Raw genomic sequence first — 19,593 nt, forward strand, 5'->3', positions numbered from 1 at the left:
ATAGGCAACTGCCTAGGGGTGGCTGCCCCGGGAGCGGGTAGTCATCTGCTACCGGAGGTCTGCTCCAGCAGCTGCACCATTGTTTCTGGACAGCTGACGGATGCGTGCTTGCATAGGGACCCTCTGGGCTGCTGGTCGCTTTGAACAGAGACCTCCAAGCAGCAATTTCATAGGGTAACAGCTTGGGGGAGGGAGGTAAATCTACTGCTGGGTATGTGTAGACCTAGGGTTTTCAACCCAGTCTTTTGGTCTTACCCAGCCAGTCAGGTTTACAGGATATCCACAATGAATGTGCATGAGAAAAAAGCATGCACTACCTCCATTGTATGCAAATCCATCTCATGTATGTTAATTGTGGGTATCTTGAAAACCTGACTGGCTAGGTATGTCCCGAGGACTGGGTTGACCATCAGTCTAGATGTAGCAAGGCATGTGAATACAGTGGGGTCAATTTTCAGACAGTCTGCATATATACAAAGTACTTGTGGACCTCAGGACTGATCTTCAGGCCAGAAGAGGGAGCCCGGCTAATTCCCGCAGTGAGATCAAAACAGAAATTAAAATGGTAGATGTGGAGCTTTGTACTTTGGCCGCTGACCTCCAGGGGGAGATCAACGAGTTAGGCTGGAGGGTGGAGGACTATGAAATAATGTTGGAGGAACACCAAGAGGCCATTTCAGCTCTGAAAACCTCTTTTTCTAATCAGCAGGTGAACCATCTTCTCCTCCTGGACAAAGTCAAGGACTTGGAAAATTGCAGTTGTCGCTCAAATATTCAGATCCAGGGGGTTCCTGAGACAGCGGACTGTACTGACTATGATCAGGTGGTCCAAAAAGTTGGTAGCACACTTCTGTCTGATGGCAATCAAGCTAGACAGGGCTCACCGGGTCACTAATCGCCCGAGGGCGAATTTGCCTCAAGATATTACATAGTAGATGATGGCAGAAAAAGACCTGCACGGTCCATCCAGTCTGCCCAACAATATAAACTCATATGTGCTACTTTTTGTGTATACCCTACTTTGATTTGTACCTGTCCTCTTCGGGGCACAGACCGTGTAAGTCTGCCCAGCACTATCCCCGCCTCCCAACCACCAGCCCCGCCTCCCACCACCGGCTCTGGCATGGACTGTATAAGTCTGCCCAGCACTATCCCCACCTCCCAACCACCAGCTCCGCCTCCCACCACCGGCTCTGGCACAGACCGTATAAGTCGGCCCAGCACTATCCCCGCCTCTCAACCACCAGTCCCGCCTCCCACCACCGGCTCTGGCACAGACCGTATAAGTCTGCCCAGCACTATCCCCGCCTCCCAACCACCAGCCCCGCCTCCCACCACCGGCTCTGGCACAGACCGTATAAGTCGGCCCAGCACTATCCCCGCCTCCCAACCACCAGCCCCGCCTCCCACCACCGGCTCTGGCACAGACCGTATAAGTCTGCCCAGCACTATCCCCACCTCCCAACCACCAGTCTTGCCTCCCATCACCGGCTCTGGCACAGACCGTATAAGTCTGCCCAGCACTATCCTTGCCTCCCAACCACCAGTCCCGCCTCCCACCACCGGCTCTGGCACAGACCGTATAAATCTGCCCAGCACTATCCCCGCCTCCCAACCACCAGCCCCGCCTCCCAACACCGGCTCTGGCACAGACCGTATAAGTCTGCTCAGCACTATCCCCGCCTCCCAACCACCAGTCCCGCCTCCCACTACCGGCTCTGGCACAGACAGTATAAGTCTGCCCAGCACTATCCCCGCCTCCCAACCACCAGCCCCGCCTCCCACCACCAGCCCCGCCTCCCACCACCGGCTCTGGCACAGACCGTATAAGTTGGCCCAGCACTATCCCCGCCTCCCAACCACCAGCCCCGCCTGTTTGTACAGCGCTGCGTATGCCTTGTAGCGCTATAGAAATGCTAAATAGTAGTAGTAGTAGTAGTAGTGCTAAACTGAATGTAACTGTAAAATTAAAAATGAAAGAGCAGAGGAGAGAGACAAAGCTGAGGGATTAAGTTTCAGTTCAAGGGATGTTCACTGCCTCTAAGGTCTCGTGAACTGTGAAACCTGGACAGCCAGTCAGTGAAGAAAAGCCTAAAAAAGCAAGAGAATGAAGAGGAAAAGACACACGACGTTTATTAGAGACAAATGTAAGAGGAAGACACTTGCCTCGGTTTTCGTTGGTTTCGGTTTTCGTCGATAGTTTTCGGACGAATTATCGACGAAAACCGAGGTGTCACTGTAATATAATATAGTTATGATGTTTATTTTTTTTATTGCTATGTTTGTATTATTTTATGCGTGGTCTTGTTCCTCAATAGATTGCTTCAGATATAGCGTGCTATAAATAAAGTTTATTATTATTATTATGAGCCTATATACACTGTTTCTTGCAGTGTTCATGGTTACTTATGTTCTGATTATACAAGTGCCTCTCTTGTTATATTTGGGATGACCTGAGGTAGTTTTATTTTCTACTAAATAATAGAGCTCTTGATTGGCTGTTCATCCTCCTCCACATGATTCCTCTCAGAGCATGTGTCACTGTCTTCATTGACATGTTTCTATGGCAGGGGGGAGGGAAGGGATTGGAGGGTGGGAAGGGGAGTTTGTTAGGGGGGGTTTGGAAGGGTATTATTGCTTGGCTTGGATTAGGTCATGTGATACTGTTGCTAGGGTATTTATGTGTCTGTTTAAGAGGTGGGGCACTGAAGCATATCACTGAAAGTTCTTATATATGGTTGACCTGACACATATGTCCCTCAATGTTAAGGGACTGAATATTCCCTATAAATGACATCTGCTTTTTAAAGATTCAACAAGAGACTCATCTTTTGGTAAAACATGAGCATTTACTTAATTATACAGCAAAATATGCTGTGGTGCATCTTGCTTCCAACCGTGTCTGCCCCGACTGCAGGGGTTGGTATTCTGTTGAGTAAGCCCCACCGCAAGCAAATTCTTTCGCTGGTTGATGTTCAAGGGCTTGTGCTGACTGTCCTCACTCTATATGCTCCCAACCAAAATCAGGGATCTTTCTTTACTCATCTATCTGATATCCTGGCAAAAAATCTAGAGGATATGTTTTTGATGGAAGACGATTTCAGTATCACTCTGAACCCAAATTTGGATAACTGAGCTTCAAGGGTCTCATATGCTAGGAGTGACCGCACTTGTTTGTGTACCTTCCTCGCGCAGTGGGGACTGCATGATATCTGGAGGGAGGTGCATGGTGAGGAGAGAGATTATACTTTTCACTCTCCCACACATGACACCTACTCCAGATTGGATATATTATGGTATAGGAGACGTTTTGGACAGCATTTCTGAAGGAATTTAATACATTTTTGCCAGTCACCTACCTAATGCGTGCAGACCGTTGCTTGTTGCATTATAAAATTATGAGTATCCCGAAGGAAATATACTCCCTGGTGATATATGTCTTTGCGGTGGCCAATATTTATTTATTTGTTTGTTTGTTACACTTGTACCCCGCACTTTCCCACTCATAGCAGATTCAATGTGGCTTACATAGTAATGGGGATGCAAAGTATAGTCAGAGAAAACAGGCTAAGCTTAGCAGAGTGATAGGGAAGTGTAGATAGGTAATATAATAAGACGGATTAGAGGAGGTAGAAAGAGGTGCTAGTTTTAGGCTAGATTGAGATAATCAAGGGATAGGGTCAATGTGAACATAGGGAAAAAAATTGGAGGAGAGGGATTAGAGGAGGGAGGAAGAGGTGCTAGGTTTAGGCTAGATTGAGATAATCAAGGGATAGGGTCAATGTGAACATAGGGAAAAAATTGGAGGAGAGGGATTAGAGGAGGGAGGAAGAGGTGCTAGGTTTAGGCTAGATTGAGATAATCAAGGGATAGGGTCAACGTGAACATAGGGAAAAAAATTGGAGGAGAGGGATTAGAGGAGGTAGGAAGAGATGCTAGGTTTAGGCTAGATTGAGATAATCAAGGGATAGGGTCAATGTGAACATAGGGAAAAAATTGGAGGAGAGGGATAGGGATTAAAGGAGGTAGGAAGAGGTGCTAGTTTTAGGCGTTTTAGGCTAAATTGAGATAATCAAGGGACAGGGTCAATGTGAACATAGGGAAAAAAATTGGAGGAGAGGGATTAGAGGAGGTAGGAAGAGGTGCTAGGTTTAGGCTAGATTGAGATAATCAAGGGATAGGGTCAATGTGAACATAGGGAGGCGTGGTCCGAGTCATTGCCGTTGTCGCAGGATCAGGTGATGAATAGGTGGATTCGTAGGGTTAGGTAATGGCATTTGGATAAGCTTTCTTGAATAGATAGGTTTTCATCGATTTTCTGAAGGATAGGTGGTTTTTAATAGAGCGAATGGGTCTGGGTAGGGCATTCCAGAGTTGACTGCCTTTGACTGAGAAGTTGGAATCCTACAAGGATTTATACTTTACAATAATTTCCAATACAGTTAATGGCGCAACTCTGGAAACAGTCTGCAGTCCCACCACTTGAGGCTGTCGTTAAGAAAGTGGATCATTATTGCTTGACACCCCAACTCGTGCCTTACAGATACAATTGTATAACATCTTACCATAAGACATGGCATATTTTTACATGACTTAGACGGCATTTTTTCTGTTGGCTTGCTTTGCACTGGTTCATCCATGACCCTTGTTCTATTGCAGACACTTGCACTTATCAGGGGAGGGGGGGATTGATAAGTTTGTTTATATAAAATACATTGTACATTGTTCTCTGTTTTATTGTATTGGCTTATCATTAACTCAATAAAATGTTTATTAAAAAAAAGTTCATATTCATTTTCCACCCATTTTCTCTGTGCACAGTTTATGGCTGGGGAACAACATGGATCTAATGAAAAATTAAGTCCATATACATTGTTTCCCATCCTGACAAAATACACCCCCAGGAATGCCTCTGTAAAAGCAACTGATTATACCCACATTGTGAAACATTGCACAAACTTTTATCTGTTCTGAGGCAAGCAGATTTTAAACAGGGTAATCTGCTGTGTTAACTACTTTTTAAATGGTCTGGGTTGCTTCATACATTGCTGTCTGTATATCCTGTGAGATTTCATTGCACAGTGTACAAAGGTGACCCAGAATGAATGAGTTTGGGTCTGGCAGAGTCTGTGACTGTGGATTTGTACAATTAATGCTGGATCATACTGGCAAGCTTGCTGCTTGTGTCACAATCTACAAGCCATGTTTCCAAGACTGTAGTCATCTATCCACCTTATAATTGAAAGAGAAAAATGCCTAGATTTCGACCCAAATCGGGAGATAGACGTTTATCTCATAAAAACGAATAAATCGGTATAATGGAAAGCCGATTTTGGACGTTTTCAACTGCACTCCATCGCAGAAGCGTACAAAGTTGACGGGGGCGTGTCGGAGGCGTGTCGAAGGTGGAACTGGGGCGTGGTTATTGGCCGAGGAGAGATGGGCACCTTTCGCCGATAATGGAAAAAAAGTATGCGTTTGTAGCTAGAATTTAGGGCACTTTTCCTGGACCCTGTTTTTTCACGAATAAGGCCCCAAAAAGTGCCCTAAATGACCAGATTACCCCCAGAGGGAATCGGGGATGACCTCCCCTGACTCCCCCAGTGGTCACTAACCCCCTCCCACCACAAAACATGATTTCACAACTTTTTATTTTCACCCTCAAATGTCATACCCACCTCCCTGGAGCAGTTGTTAGGGGGTGCAATGGACTTCAGGCAGGTGGACCCAGGCCCATCCCCCCCTACCTGTTACAATTGTGCTGCTTAATGCTTAGTCGTCCAACCCCCCCAAACCCACTGTACCCACATGTAGGTGCCCCCCTTCACCCCTTAGAGCTATAGTAATGGTGTAGAATTGTGGGCAGTGGGTTTTGAGGGGGATTTGGGGGGCTCAACACACAAGGGAAGGGTGCTATGCACCTGGGAGCTCTTTTACCTTTTTTTTTTGTTTTTGTAAAAGTGCCCCCTAGGGTGCCCGGTTGGTGTCCTGGCATGTGAGGGGGACCAGTGCACTACGACTCCTGGCCCCTCCCACGAACAAATGCCTTGGATTTATTCGTTTTTGAGCTGGGCGCTTTCATTTTCCATTATCACTGAAAAACAAAAACGCCCAGCTCACAAATTGTCGAATAAAACATGGACGTCTATTTTTTTCGAAAATACGGTTCGGTCTGCCCCTTCACGGACCCGTTCTCGGAGATAAACGCCCATGGAGATAGACGTTTTTGTTCAATTATGCCCCTCCACATCTCTTACTCAAGGGCTGTAACTAAGGGCCAGTGCATCCTGGGAATAGAAGAATGACTGAAATGCAGATGTTGCCAGCGGCAGATGAAAAGCCAGGAATAATGCAGCCCTCCTTCTATCATTGAGAGAGCAGGGTTGTAGCCAGACCTCACGGTGGGAGGGAGCCACAGCCCGAGGTGGGGGGCACCTTTTGGTCTGGCGCCCCGCCGCCACCCCTGCCCCCACCGCCTCGCCACTCCCACCCTGCCACTCTCCACCCACTGCTGCAGCAAATACCTTGACTGGCAGTGGTCCTCAACTCCTGCCAGCTGAAGCCTTGTCCAGCGCCGGAATCGCCGTAACCTCCGCTCTCAAGACAAATCCCTCCTTTCAGTACCCTTCTCCACCACCGCCAACTCCAGGCTCCGCCCTTTCTGCCTCGCCTCACCCCATGCTTGGAATAAACTCCCTGAGCCCATACGCCAGGCCCCCTCCCTGCCCATCTTCAAATCATTGCTCAAAGCCCACCTCTTCAATGTCGCCTTCGGCACCTAACCATTGTACCTCTATCCAGGAAATCTAGACTGCCTCAATCTTGATTGACTGCACTTTTTGTCCTTTAGATTGTAAGCTCCTTTGAGCAGGGACTGTCCTTCTTTGTTAAACTGTACAGCGCTGCGTAACCCTAGTAGCGCTCTAGAAATGTTAAGTAGTAGTAGTAGTAGTAGTAGAGTCACGTGGAGGGGCATTTTCGAAAGGGACGTCCAAGTTGCGATTTGGACCTCCTTGCAAAATGTCCAAATCCAGGGGCGGGGAAACTTGTATTTTCGAAACAAAGATGGACGTACATCTTTCGTTTCGAAAACACCGTCAGGGACATCCAAATCCTTAAATTTTGCCATCCCTAGACATGGACGTTTCTGATTTTCGGTAGTTTTTTGAAACCAAAGACATCCATGTCAAAAACGACCAAATGCAAGCCATTTGGTCGTGGGAAGAGCCAGCATTTGTAGTGCACTGGTCCCCCTGACATGCCAGGACACCAGCCGGGCACCCTAGGGGGCACTGCAGTGGACTTCATAAATTGCTCCCAGGAACATAGCTCCCTTACCTTGTGTGCTGAGCCCTCCCCCCCCCCAAAAAAAAACCCCAAATCCCAATACCCCCAACTGTACACCACTACCATAGCCCTTACGGGTGAAGAGGGGCACCTAGATGTGGGTAAAGTGGGTTTCTGGTGGGTTTTGGAGGGCTTGCTGTTTCCTCTACAAACGTAACAGGTGGGGGGGGGGGGCTGAATCAGTCTGTCTGAAGTGCACTACACCCACTAAAACTGCTCCAGGGACCTACATACTTACTGCTGTCATGGACCTGAGTATGACATCTGAGGCTGGCATAGAGGCTGGCAATCAATATTTTTAAAGATGTTTTTTGAGGGTGGGCGGGAGTTGGTGACCACTGGGGGAGTAACGGGAGGTCATCCCCGATACCCTCTGGTGGTCATCTGGTCATTTCGGGCATCTTTTTGTGCCTTAGTTGTAAGAAAAACAGGTCCGGGTGAAAACGTGCAAGTGCTCGTCTGGGACGTCCTTGTTTTTTTCGATTATGGGTCAAGGACGTCCAAGTGTTAGGCATGCCCAAGTCCCGCCTTCGCTACGCCTCCGACATGCCCCCTTGAACTTTGGTCATCCTTGCGACGGAGTGCAGTTGGGGACGTCCTAAATTGGGTTTCGATTATACCGCCAGCTAAACAAATGTTCAGCATTAGCCGGTTAAGTTAATAGTGGTTAAGGATAGGCCTTTTAAATAGCAGGTTTAGCATTGAATATTCTCAGGGTGGCTTTGTCCTGGTGACTATAGTGCTTGTTAGTGTCATGAGTCAGCCACAAGGGGGAGAAGGGACTGGAGAGCGCCAGAATGGTGCATGCGCGTGAAGCTCCACATGCACAATTAAAGGGCAGAGGCTGGGCAGTGAAGCAGAAGCACGGAGAGGGGGGGGGGGGGGCATGTGCTTGTAATTTTGCAGGCCTGGGAGCACACGGCAGGTCAGGGGAGCCAGGAATGCTGCCAGAAGGGCGAAATTATCAGAGGAGGTCCAATGTGGGAAAGCTACAAATCGCAACTGGGAGCAGCGTGAGAGGGAAAGGGAAATGGGACTTGATATACCGCCTTTCTGTGGTATTTTGCAACTATATTCAAAGCAGTTTACATATATACAGGTACTTATTTTGTACCAGGGGCAATGAAGGGTTAAGTGACTTGCCCAGAGTCACAAGGAGCTGCAGTGGGAATTGAACCCAGTTCCCCAGGATCAAAGTCCACTGCACTAACCACTAGGCTACTCCTCCACTGGAGCTGATACTGTGATGTCATAATGCCTCATTCCATCAATAAGAGCCAACCTAATCAGTGATGTCACAATAGCTTGATTGCCCAATACTTGGCTCACTTCTGATATTGTGATGTCATAAGGGAAAGGGGAAAAGGGAAAAGGGACTTGATATACCGCCTTTCTGTGGTTTTTGCAACTACATTCAAAGCGGTTTACATATTTTCAGGTACTTATTTTGTACCAGGGGCAATGAAGGGTTAAGTGACTTGCCCAGAGTCACAAGGAGCTGCAGTGGGAATTGAACCCAGTTCCCCAGGATCAAAGTCCACTGCACTAACCACTAGGCTACTAGAAGGGGCACGCTGCATGAGCCGCATTTAGCGGCAAAGGGGAGGGGTTGTGTAAGCTCCAGGTTGGATGGGGAGAGAATGTAGCACCTGCTATTATAAACTTATTACTGTGTAGAGTAATGACGGTAACATCGACATTCTTCCAGGTGCTGCATTTCCTGACATTTATTTATGACATTTGTATTCTACATTATCCCAAACATGCTCAGGTTCAATGTGGCTTCCATTCAAGAAAAACATTAAAAATATAATAGATAATTATAACATTTTAACATATTAGGAATAAATTGTGTGTTTGTCGTGAAGCTAGGTGAGAATATTGGTTATGTTAACATATGGACATTTAAGGGGGTTTTCTGCATGTAAAATATATTTTACACATAGAAATGGACTTTAATTAACAAATCTTATGGCCACATATAAGTACATAAGTGTTGCCATACTGGGACAGACCAAAGGTCCATCAAGCCCAACATCCTGTTTCCAACAGTGGCCAATCCAAGTCACAAATACCTGGCAAGATCCCAAAAAAGTACAATATATTTTATGCTGCTTATCCCAGAACTAAGAAGTGGATTTTCCCCAAGTCCATTTTAATAATGGCTTATGGTCTTTTCTTCTAGAAAGCTTTCTAAGCCTTTTTTAAACCCCGCTAAGCAAACTGCTTTTACCACATTCTCTGGCAATGAATTCTAGAGTTTAATAACACGTTGAGTGAAGAAATATTTTCTCCAATTTGTTTTAAATTTACTACTTAGTAGCTTCATTGTGTGCCCCCTAGTCCTAGTATTTTTGGAAAAAGTAAACAAACGATTCACGTCTACCTGTTCCACTCCGCTCAGTATTTTATATACCTCTGTCAGATCATGTAAAGAGTACAATCTACACACCAGCATTTCTGGTGGTATAGTTTGGTTGGAGCCGTGGTTTGTGTGCATATTTTATGAAATACATGTGTACAAGACGTATGAGCAGAGACTTGCTGACCTGAACATGTATACCCTGGAGGAAAGGAGGAACAGGGGTGATACATAGTAACATAGTAGATGACGGCAGAAAAAGACCTGCACGGTCCATCCAGTCTGCCCAACAAGATAACTCATATTTGCTACTTTTTGTGTATACCCTACTTTGATTTGTACCTGTGCTCTTCAGGGCACAGACCGTATAAGTCTGCCCAGCACTATCCCCGCCTCCCAACCACCAGCCCCTCCTCCCAACCCACCGGCTCTGGCACAGACTGTATAAGTCTGCCCAGCACTATCCTCGCCTCCCAACCACCAGTCCCGCTGCCCACCACCGGCTCTGGCACAGACCGTAAAAGTCTGCCCAGCACTATCCCCGCCTCCCAACCACCAGCCCCGCCTCCCGATCTTGACTAAGCTCCTGAGGATCCATTCCTTCGGCACAGGATTCCTTTATGCTTATCCCACACTATAATGTGTAATGCCACACTGGGAAAAGACCAAGGGTCCATCGAGCCCAGCATCCTGTCCACGACAGCGGCCAATCCAGGACAAGGGCACCTGGCAAGCTTCCCAAATGTACAAACATTCTATACATGTTATTCCCAGAATTGTGGATTTTTCCACAAGTCCATTTAGTAGTGGTTTATGGACTTGTCCTTTAGGAAACCATCTAACCCCCTTGTAAACTCTGCCAAGCTAACCGCCTTCACCACGTTCTCCAGCAACGAATTCCAATTACGCGTTGGGTGAAGAAAACTTTTCTCCGATTTGTTTTAAATTTACTACACTGTAGTTTCATCGCATGCCCCCTAGTCCTAGTATTTTTGGAAAGCGTGAACAGACGCTTCACATCCACCTGTTCCACGCCAATCATTATTTTATATACCTCTATCACGTCTCCCCTCAGCCGTCTCTTCTCCAAGCTGAAAAGCCCTAGCCTCCTTAGTTGGAGATGGATTGTGAGCCCTCTAGGAAAGTACCTGCAAACCTGTGATTGTGCCTTTTACTTTCATATTTCATCATTAAATTTGGACAAGTGTTCTGACGAATAGAAAGAAATGAGTGGGTATCAAAAGGGAAGGAAGAAATAAAACTTGCGAGGGGAGAAACCCCCCCCCCCCCAAACACCCCTTCTTCAAAGAACTCGATCAGCAGGGGTGAAACAAGTGGCAAATATGCAAGCAGGAAATACAAAGTGTTACTCCAGGAACCATTTGTTGATCACAACTGTAGCCTAGCACAGCAGATTACAGATGAGATGGTTTACATAGACTATAGGGAAAAAAAACAAACAAACCTGGCATTAGCAGGAGTGGACTGACAGTGGTCTGGGCACCTGGGCAATGAAGACCATTGGGCTCCCCCCCCCCCCCCCCCCGGTCCTGCTGCCTCCCCCCCAACCCTGGAGGAAAGGAGGAACAGGGGTGATATGATACAGACGTTCAAATACTTGGACGGTATTAATCCGCAAACAAATCTTTTCCGGAGATGGGAAGGCAGTAGAACGAGAGGACATGAAATGAGATTGAAGGGGGACAGACTCAGGAAAGATGTCAGGAAGTATTTTTTCACAAAGAGAGTGGTGGATGCTTGGAATGCCCTCCTGCGAGAGGTGGTGGAGATGAAAAAGGTAACGGAATTCAAACATGCGTGGGATATGCATAAAGGAATCCTGTGCAGAAGGAATGGATCCTCAGAAGCTTAGCCGAAATTGGGTGGCGGAGCAGGTGGGGGAAGAGAGGTTGGTGGTTGGGAGGCGAGGATAGTGCTGGGCAGACTTATACGGTCTGTGCCAGAGCCAGAGGTGGGAGGCGGGACTGGTGGTTGGGAGGCGGGAAATACTGCTGGGCAGACTTGTACGGTCTGTGCCCTGAAAAAGGCAGGTACAAATCAAGGTAAGGTATACACATATGAGTTTATCTTGTTGGGCAGACTGGATGGACCATGCAGGTCTTTTTCTGCCGTCATCTACTATGTTACTATGTTACTATATGTGAAGTAGAGGTACAAATTTACCCCTTTCTCTGAGAAGCTGTAAATTTGTGCATGAGCATTTCCATTCTGTTGAGGCCGATTCCAGGTGTTTGTTTTGTGAAATGCGCAGAGACACCCGTGTTGCCTTATTTTTAAAAACAGATGCCTCTTTGGTCTTTTCACATACGCTTTCTGGGATCGATATTCAAAGCGATTTAAGTGACCAGGAGAGGCTCCTGGAAGCTTAATTCACCTAGGCAGGGCTGTCTCTAATATTCAGTTGCATTTATCCAATATTGCCAGTGAATATCAGCACTGACCACTAAACTGAAAGCCAGCTGTTTCGTGGGTAGTCTGGGGACAGGGTCGGCACTTATATAGTTCAGTGCGACATTCAGCACTTAACTGCCTAAGGGGTCCTTTTACTAAGGTGCGCTGAAAAATGGCCTGCGCTAGTGTAGGTGCGGGTTTTGGGTGCGCACAGATTCATTTTTCAACATGCCTATAAAAAAATGCCTTTTTAAAATTTTTTGCTGAAAATGGACATGCGGCAAAATCAAAATTGGCACGTGTCCATTTGGGGTCGGAGACCTTACCACCAGCCATTGGCTTAGCAGTAAGGTCTCACTCGTTAACCAGGCGGTAATGACCTACATGTGTAGAAAGCCATTTGGCGCGCGTCTGCTACGCACGTCAGAAAATAAAAAAATATTTTTCGGACATGCGTAGCAGATGCACTTCAAGAATGAAATTACCGCAAGGGCCATGTGGTAGCCAGCAAGTAACTCCAAATTGGTGTGCGTTAGGGCTTAGTAAAAGGGCCTCCTAAGTTAAGTGGCCAAAGTGGACTGCGTAAAAGTCAGTCCGATCTTGATGTGGTCTTGCTTAACTGCATAAAAGATAGGCAGCCTCATAAATCTGAATATTCAACGATGGTGGATAGGCCAGTGCCGGGTAAGGACAAATCAAGTTCAGGTATGTGGTATCACATCATACCTTACGCTATGAGTTTATCTTGTTGGGCAGACTGGACGGACCGTAGAGGTCTTTATCTGCCATCATCTACTATGTTACTATCCTGCAGTGCCCCCTAGGGTGCCCGGTTGGTGACTTGGCATGTGAGGGAGACCAGTGCACTACAAATGCTGGCTCCTCCCACGACCAAATGGCTTGGATTTGGCCGGTTTTGAGATGGTCGGCCTCGGTTTCCATTATCGGCGAAAACCAGTGGCGGCCATCTCTAAGGTCGACCCAAATGTTGAGATTTGGCCGTCCCCGACCGTATTATCGAAACGAAAGATGGCCGCCCATCTTGTTTTGATAATATGGTCAGGGACGCCTCATTGCGGGGCCGTCCTTAGAGATGGGCGCCCTTATAGATAGGCACCCCCGTTTGATTATGCCCCTCCACAGCGCCCATACTTCCCCGGCATTGAATATCGAGGCATAAAGCCTGCGCCGGGTAAAATAGTGCTCACTACCACCAACAGCTGAATCGTTACCCCTTACCCTTGTAATGTTAGTTCACCTGTAAGTGCTGAATATGCATGAGTCACAGGTAACCTTTGAGAAAATCATTTGTAACCCAAGCTTTTTTGTTTTTAAATGAAAGATATAAGAGGAAGGAAATAGAATTAATTATGGTGACCCTGTCTCTTTTCCAGATGGTACATTCCGCTCTTCATCCTGATATTCCTGATGTTGCTATGCTACTTGCGGATTGTCTATGTTGCAAAGCAGAGAGTAAGAATCCGATTAATATTTTATTTATTTAAGCATTTATCTCATGCCTTTTTCCAAGACAAGTAATATTTATGCACATAAATGAAGAAACATCTGCAAATGGAGCTAAATTGTGCACCCCCCCCCCCCCCCCAATTCTGGAATTTTCATGCTTTCTAGCCTGCAAAGCCCCCTTTTGCATACGTTTCTAGCTTAGTTGTTTTTTGTTCTGTTCCAGTAGTAAACTTAAGTACCTTGTTCATTTGTTTTGTAAAGGCACAGAGAAACCCATGCTGCCTATTGTTTACACACATATAAGGTGTAATTCAACAAATTGGCGACCGCGGAAGGACGCGGCTGCCGTCGTTCGGATTAAGTTTTTGGATTTGTAATCGTGTGACTTTCTTTCCTATGATCTCCAGAAATGGCCAGCCTGGATTAAGTAGGTTATAGACTGTCAATCAGCTGAACCGTGAGACTTTGCTTCCAGTGTGGTGTTCCCACGCTGCCTCTGTCCGACGGAGGACAGTTGAAAAAAATAAAATATTTTGATTATTCTTCTTTATAACAGGTGTCAGTTTCTTTGTTTACACACATATAAGGTGTAAATCAACACTATATAAAACAGGTGTATGGGTGGCAAACTTTCACATTTTTCTGTGTGTGGCATTCAGAGGACAGCTGTGTGGATCAGATTGACAACCCACTTCTCTCCACTTTTTCTACCATTATCTATTCTCTCAGTAGCCTACCAAGGGCAGGGCGGTGGGTGTGGTCCACCGTGGGTGCAGGCAGCAAGGGGGTGCACGGAGCAGGCGTGTGCCTGTCAGCTCTGCCGGTCCTCTGCCCCCTTTAACGTTACCTTCTGTTCCGGGGCAGGGGATCGGCAGAGGCAACAGCCGCGCATCTGCGCTTCGCACCCCCTCGGTGGGAGGAAAGGTCGGATGATGCACCTTGGAGGAGGTGATGCATTGGGGGAGGGTGCAGCGACAACACACCCCAGGTGGCGAACAAGGTAGTAACGCCACTGGGACTAGGAACTCCGAGAAGATAATCCCTTTCAGTCTTTGTTAAAGATGCTGAGAGACTCCAGGACTCTGCAGATCCAAAGCAGTGCTCTAGGTAGCTTGGTCCTGTTTGGATGTGAGATGGTCCCCAGGAGGTTCTAGTTTCTTCAGTCTCTGGAGCCGTTCCAGGATCCTGCACAGAAATGATAGGTGGATCCTGGGGCACCCTGCTGGAAATACTACTACTACTTATCACTTCTATAGCGCTACAAGGCATACGCAGCGCTTTACACCAAACAAGAAGAAGACAGTCCCTGCTCAAAGAGCTCACAATCCAAATAGGACAGACAAAACAGAACAATTAAGAGGTAAGGGAATTAAAGAGGTGGGGATAAAGGGTACAGGGCAAGTGAGTAGTGGTTAAGAGTCAAAAGCAGCGTTAAAGAGGTGGGCTTTTAGCCTGGATTTGAAAACGGCCAAGGATGGGGCTAGACGTACAAGCTCAGGAAGTCTATTCCAGGCTTGAGGTGCAGCGAGATACATAACTCTGCCAAGCTTCTCTTTCTTCTTTGCCCTTAGTGTGGGTACATTGGGTTTCCTGTTCCCACTATTCTAGTAACAGCAGCTGCTGAATGGTGCAGGGGGAAGAGAGAGAGAGAGACAGAGCAATGTTGGATGGTTGGTTGGGTGAAGAGAGACAAAAGAGGAGACAGGATGGAAGGGGAAGAGAAACACACACATAGGAGTTGCTGGATATAACATAGTAACATAGTAGATGACGGCAGAAAAAAAGACCTGCACGGTCCATCCAGTCTGCCCAACAAGACAACTCATGTGTGCTACTTTTTCTGTATACCCTACTTTGATTTGTACCTGTGCCTTTCAGGGCACAGACCGTATAAGTCTGCCCAGCACTATCCCCGCCTCCCAACCACCAGCCCCGCCTCCCACCACCGGCTCTGGCACAGACCGTATAAGTCTGCCCAGCACTATCCCCGCCTCCCAACCTCCAGTCCCGCCTCCCACCACCGGCTCTGGCACAGATCGTATAAGTCTGCCCAGCACTATCCCCGCCTCCCACCACCGGCTCTGGCACAGACCATATAAGTCTGCCCAGCACTGTCCCCGCCTCCCACCACCGGCTCTGGCACAGACCATATAAGTCTGCCCAGCACTATCCCTGCCTCCCAACCACCAGTCCCGCCTCCCACCACCAGCTCTGGCACAGACCATATAAGTCTGCCCAGCACCATCCCCGCCTCCCAACCACCATCCCTGCCTCCCACCACCGGCTCTGGCACAGACCGTATAAGTCTGCCCAGCACTATCCCCGCCTCCCAACCTCCAGCCCCGCCTCCCACTACCGGCTCTGCTATCCAATCTCGGTTAAGCTTCTGAGGATCCATTCCTTCTGAACAGGATGGTGGGGGGCAGAAGTAGATAGAGAGGAGCCACTGGATGGCAGGTGGTATAGAAAGAGAAGTTAGATGGCGGATGCAGAGGGGTGAGGGAAGAGAGGAAAGAACTTGTGAAAGACAAGATTAAGAGGAAGGAGAATGGGCGGGACCGGTTGAGGGAAAGAGATGGAAAGCTGTAGGTAGATGCATTAACAAGGGAATATGAATGAAAAAAATCTAAATGGAAGAAAGCTGAAAGGAATGGATCAATGTTTGAGCTGGATGCAGCAGAAGAGGTGGAGATGAGAGATGGAGAGAAAAAATGACAAATGGACAGGAGTCCTTTGGAAAGACAATGAAAAGAAGACAGAAAGAAATAACGAGAGAGTAGGGTCAATACAATTAGAAAAATTAAGTGGCCAGACAACAAAGGTAGAAAAATAATTTTATTTTTTATTAGAATGAAGTAATGTGGTAGCCGTGGTAGCCCACTATAAAGGTTAAGAAATAAGAAAAAAGTGGAAAATAAGATGATACCTTATTGAGCTAAATATATTTTTTGACTAGTTTTCTAGCTTTTGAAGGCCAAAACCTCCTTCTTCAGGTTGGGACAGTACACTGCTGTTATGGTGTCCTGTCCTGACCTAAGAAAAAGCGGTTTTCGCCTTCAAAAACTAATCAAAAATTGTATTGTTAGATTAATTTAAAAAAGGTATTACCTTATTTTCTATTTGTGTTGGATTTGTTAATTTGTAATGCAGTGTTTGGAATATGCCAGTTTTTAAAATTTACATCTGCTGTCTTTATATTTTGCACAGCAGTGGGGGGGGGGGGGGGGGGGGCATGCGTCACTGATTGACTTAGGAAGAGAAGATCGTTCACCAATGGAAATAACTTTTTTTAATCAACCAAATCCTTTTTCATGTGTAGCAATCATAGAACCAAGTCACAAGATGTTAAAAAAGTTTTGAGACTTAGAACCGTGGAATCTTGATCCAACTCCAGTGGAAGATTCAAATCTCCAGCACTAATTAATCTTGAAAATTGAGAGAGAAAACAAAGTCAAGATTCGTATAGCATGTCTTGAGTATTGGACCAAGATCCAGGAGGTCTATAAATCAGAAAAATTCCAATACTGCTATAATGTGTATTTGAATCATCTTGAAATTTACAAAGCTTATATTCCAAATCTGAAACAGTAACTGAATCAATCAAAGTCAAATGAAAAAAGCTTTTATATAATATGGCTAATTCTCCACCCTGTCTACCCTGCCTTGGGTTATCAATAGAAATCAAACAAAATAAAACATGGAAAAGAAAATAAGATGATACCTTTTTTATTGGACATAACTTATTACATTTCTTGATTAGCTTTCGATAAGCAAATGTGGTAGCAGATAGTATATATGAGAGAAACGTCAAAGCATTACTTTGACAGTCTGACAGAGTGGGAGGGTGGGGGTATACATGGGGACATCAAAGCATTTCATTGATATTCTAACAGGATGGGTGTTGGTAGGTGGGAGGAGGGTAATAAACAGAGAAATAAACAGAGAGGTACAGCTTTATGTTTTATAATGAGTTAGAAAACCCAGATCCTTATTAAGTCCTGTTTGTTGGGTGTCAAAATATTCAATCATTCTTATTTCAAAGGTCTTACGTTCCTGTATTGTTTTAAAATTACCTTTCAATATTGTTACTGTGAAATCACTGGTGCAGTGTTCTGGTCTTGTGAAGTGTTGGCCCACAGGGGTGGGGGCCTGACTGGCACCGGCTATTGTCATGCATACCCCCACCCTCCCACTCTGTCAGACTGTCAAAGTAATGCTTTGATGTTTCTCTCATATATACTATCTGCTAACACATTTGCTTATTTCCGATCTGAGGAAGAAGGGCAACCTTCGAAAGCTAATCAAGAAATGTATTAAGTTATGTCCAATAAAAAAGGTATCATCTTATTTTCTTTTCCATGTTTTATTTTGTTTGATTTCTATTGATAACCTTTAAGAGTGGACTAACACGGCTACCACACCTCCCTGCCTTGGGGAATGAAGAACACTAAAACAGGATGGACACATTTGAAACAATTCTGGACAGTTTTATTCAGTTAGCCAAGTTTCAACCAAAAAAAAACAAAAGTAACATCTCCTGAAGCAACTAAATCATGAAGCAATAATATCTTATTCCTAAGTGATCTTTAGTGTTAGCATACATACAAAGGTACAGGGTCCAAAGGAGACCCAAAAGGGTTTCCTTGATAACATACAACTGGAGAAAAATTAGATTATATTCTGAATACTCTGAGATCTACTTTTTCTTGGCCTGTTGCCTATAATCACCACAATAGAATTCAAGGAGTATTGAGAACAATCAATTAGGCAAGATCCAATATCACCGTTCCTCCTATATCTAGGTTTACGAGTAGAAACATTTTATTGCCTCTTGCGAGTTATAGCTGCTCCTTTTCTCTAGATCAGGCCTGAAGAACAAATCAATCGACATTAGAGAAGATCAAACCTAAGATTTCCTTGAAGCTCAAATGATAAGACTTTGACTCCAACTTTGGACACGTTATATGAAGAGAAGGATCATTAGAAAAAGGCATCATGCTTGGAAAGGTTGAAGGTCAATACAAAAGATGCAGACCAACTATGCCATGGATCAGTACAATGCAGTGACATAACCACAGGTGGGCCGGGGCCCACCCATTTAGTGCTCAGGCCCACCCAACAGTAGCACACATTTAGCGGTAGCTGATGGGGATCTCAAGCTCGGCCAGCTGAAGACTTCCCCCTGATGGTAACAAAAACGCTACTCTCCATGATACTGGCACCTGCACACACTCCGTTTTCAGCGCGTGCCTGCTGCATACTGCCAAGGTGGAAAGAAGCATTTTCCCGCCAGCTGAAATATTTTTTTGGGTGGTGGTTGGGAGGGGGGGAGAACACTTGGTGCCCACCCACTTCTTGCCTAGGCCCACCCAAAATTTGTTGTTTGGCTACGCCCCTGATACAGTAACAACAGCTAAGGATGCCACTCTATCAACAATTAGCTGCCTCTCTGAAGACTGAAACAGTTCAAGGCAGCTATCCAGAGGGTTGCCGTGAGTCAACACCAATTCAGTAGCACTTAATAATAACAACAATGTAAGCTAAATTTTCATAGTTACTGGTGCCAGCGGCATCGCCACTGCTATGCCTGTAGCCAGGCCTGCCTGTGCCCACAGCAGAAACTGCAACAGCTTCAAGAAAAGACTGCGAAGTCTGTGATCCAGATTTAGAGGCCCTAAAGCATCCCCACTGCACATCCGGATTGTCCTGGTACCAGGAAGCCTATACAAAAAGAAGGGGCAGGGATGTTTCAGGGTCTGTGAGTGTATATATGCTGGATCAAAAGCCCATGCTGTCCCTGTCCATCCCTGATGAAGTTCTCCCAAAGTGAAAGGGATGCAGTGAGGAGTAGGGGTGAAAGCAATCTCAAAGTCCTACTGCCATGTGCTGTAACACTCCGGTGCTTTGGACCATGCATTTTTAAAATCCAGGCCTACACTCGATCATTGAGAATATAGCAATATTAGGTGTAATGTTTCCCTGAGGCGCCTCCGTGTCCTGACTTG

General features: G+C 46.1%; 1 protein-coding gene across 2 annotated transcripts in view; it reads left to right on the top strand.

Moving 5' to 3' along the window:
* Window positions 1–19,593, top strand: part of LOC115469558 (cyclic AMP receptor-like protein A) — a 714,125-nt gene that overhangs the window by 552,965 nt on the left and 141,567 nt on the right. For both annotated transcript variants that reach the window (XM_030202334.1, XM_030202336.1), the window contains one exon: window positions 13,516–13,594. In XM_030202334.1, coding sequence (XP_030058194.1) covers window positions 13,516–13,594 — 79 coding nt within the window. The remainder of the gene's footprint in view (window positions 1–13,515; window positions 13,595–19,593) is intronic.

This window comes from Microcaecilia unicolor, chromosome 4 (assembly GCF_901765095.1).
Source record: "Microcaecilia unicolor chromosome 4, aMicUni1.1, whole genome shotgun sequence".
NCBI classification, from domain to species: Eukaryota; Metazoa; Chordata; class Amphibia; order Gymnophiona; family Siphonopidae; genus Microcaecilia; species Microcaecilia unicolor.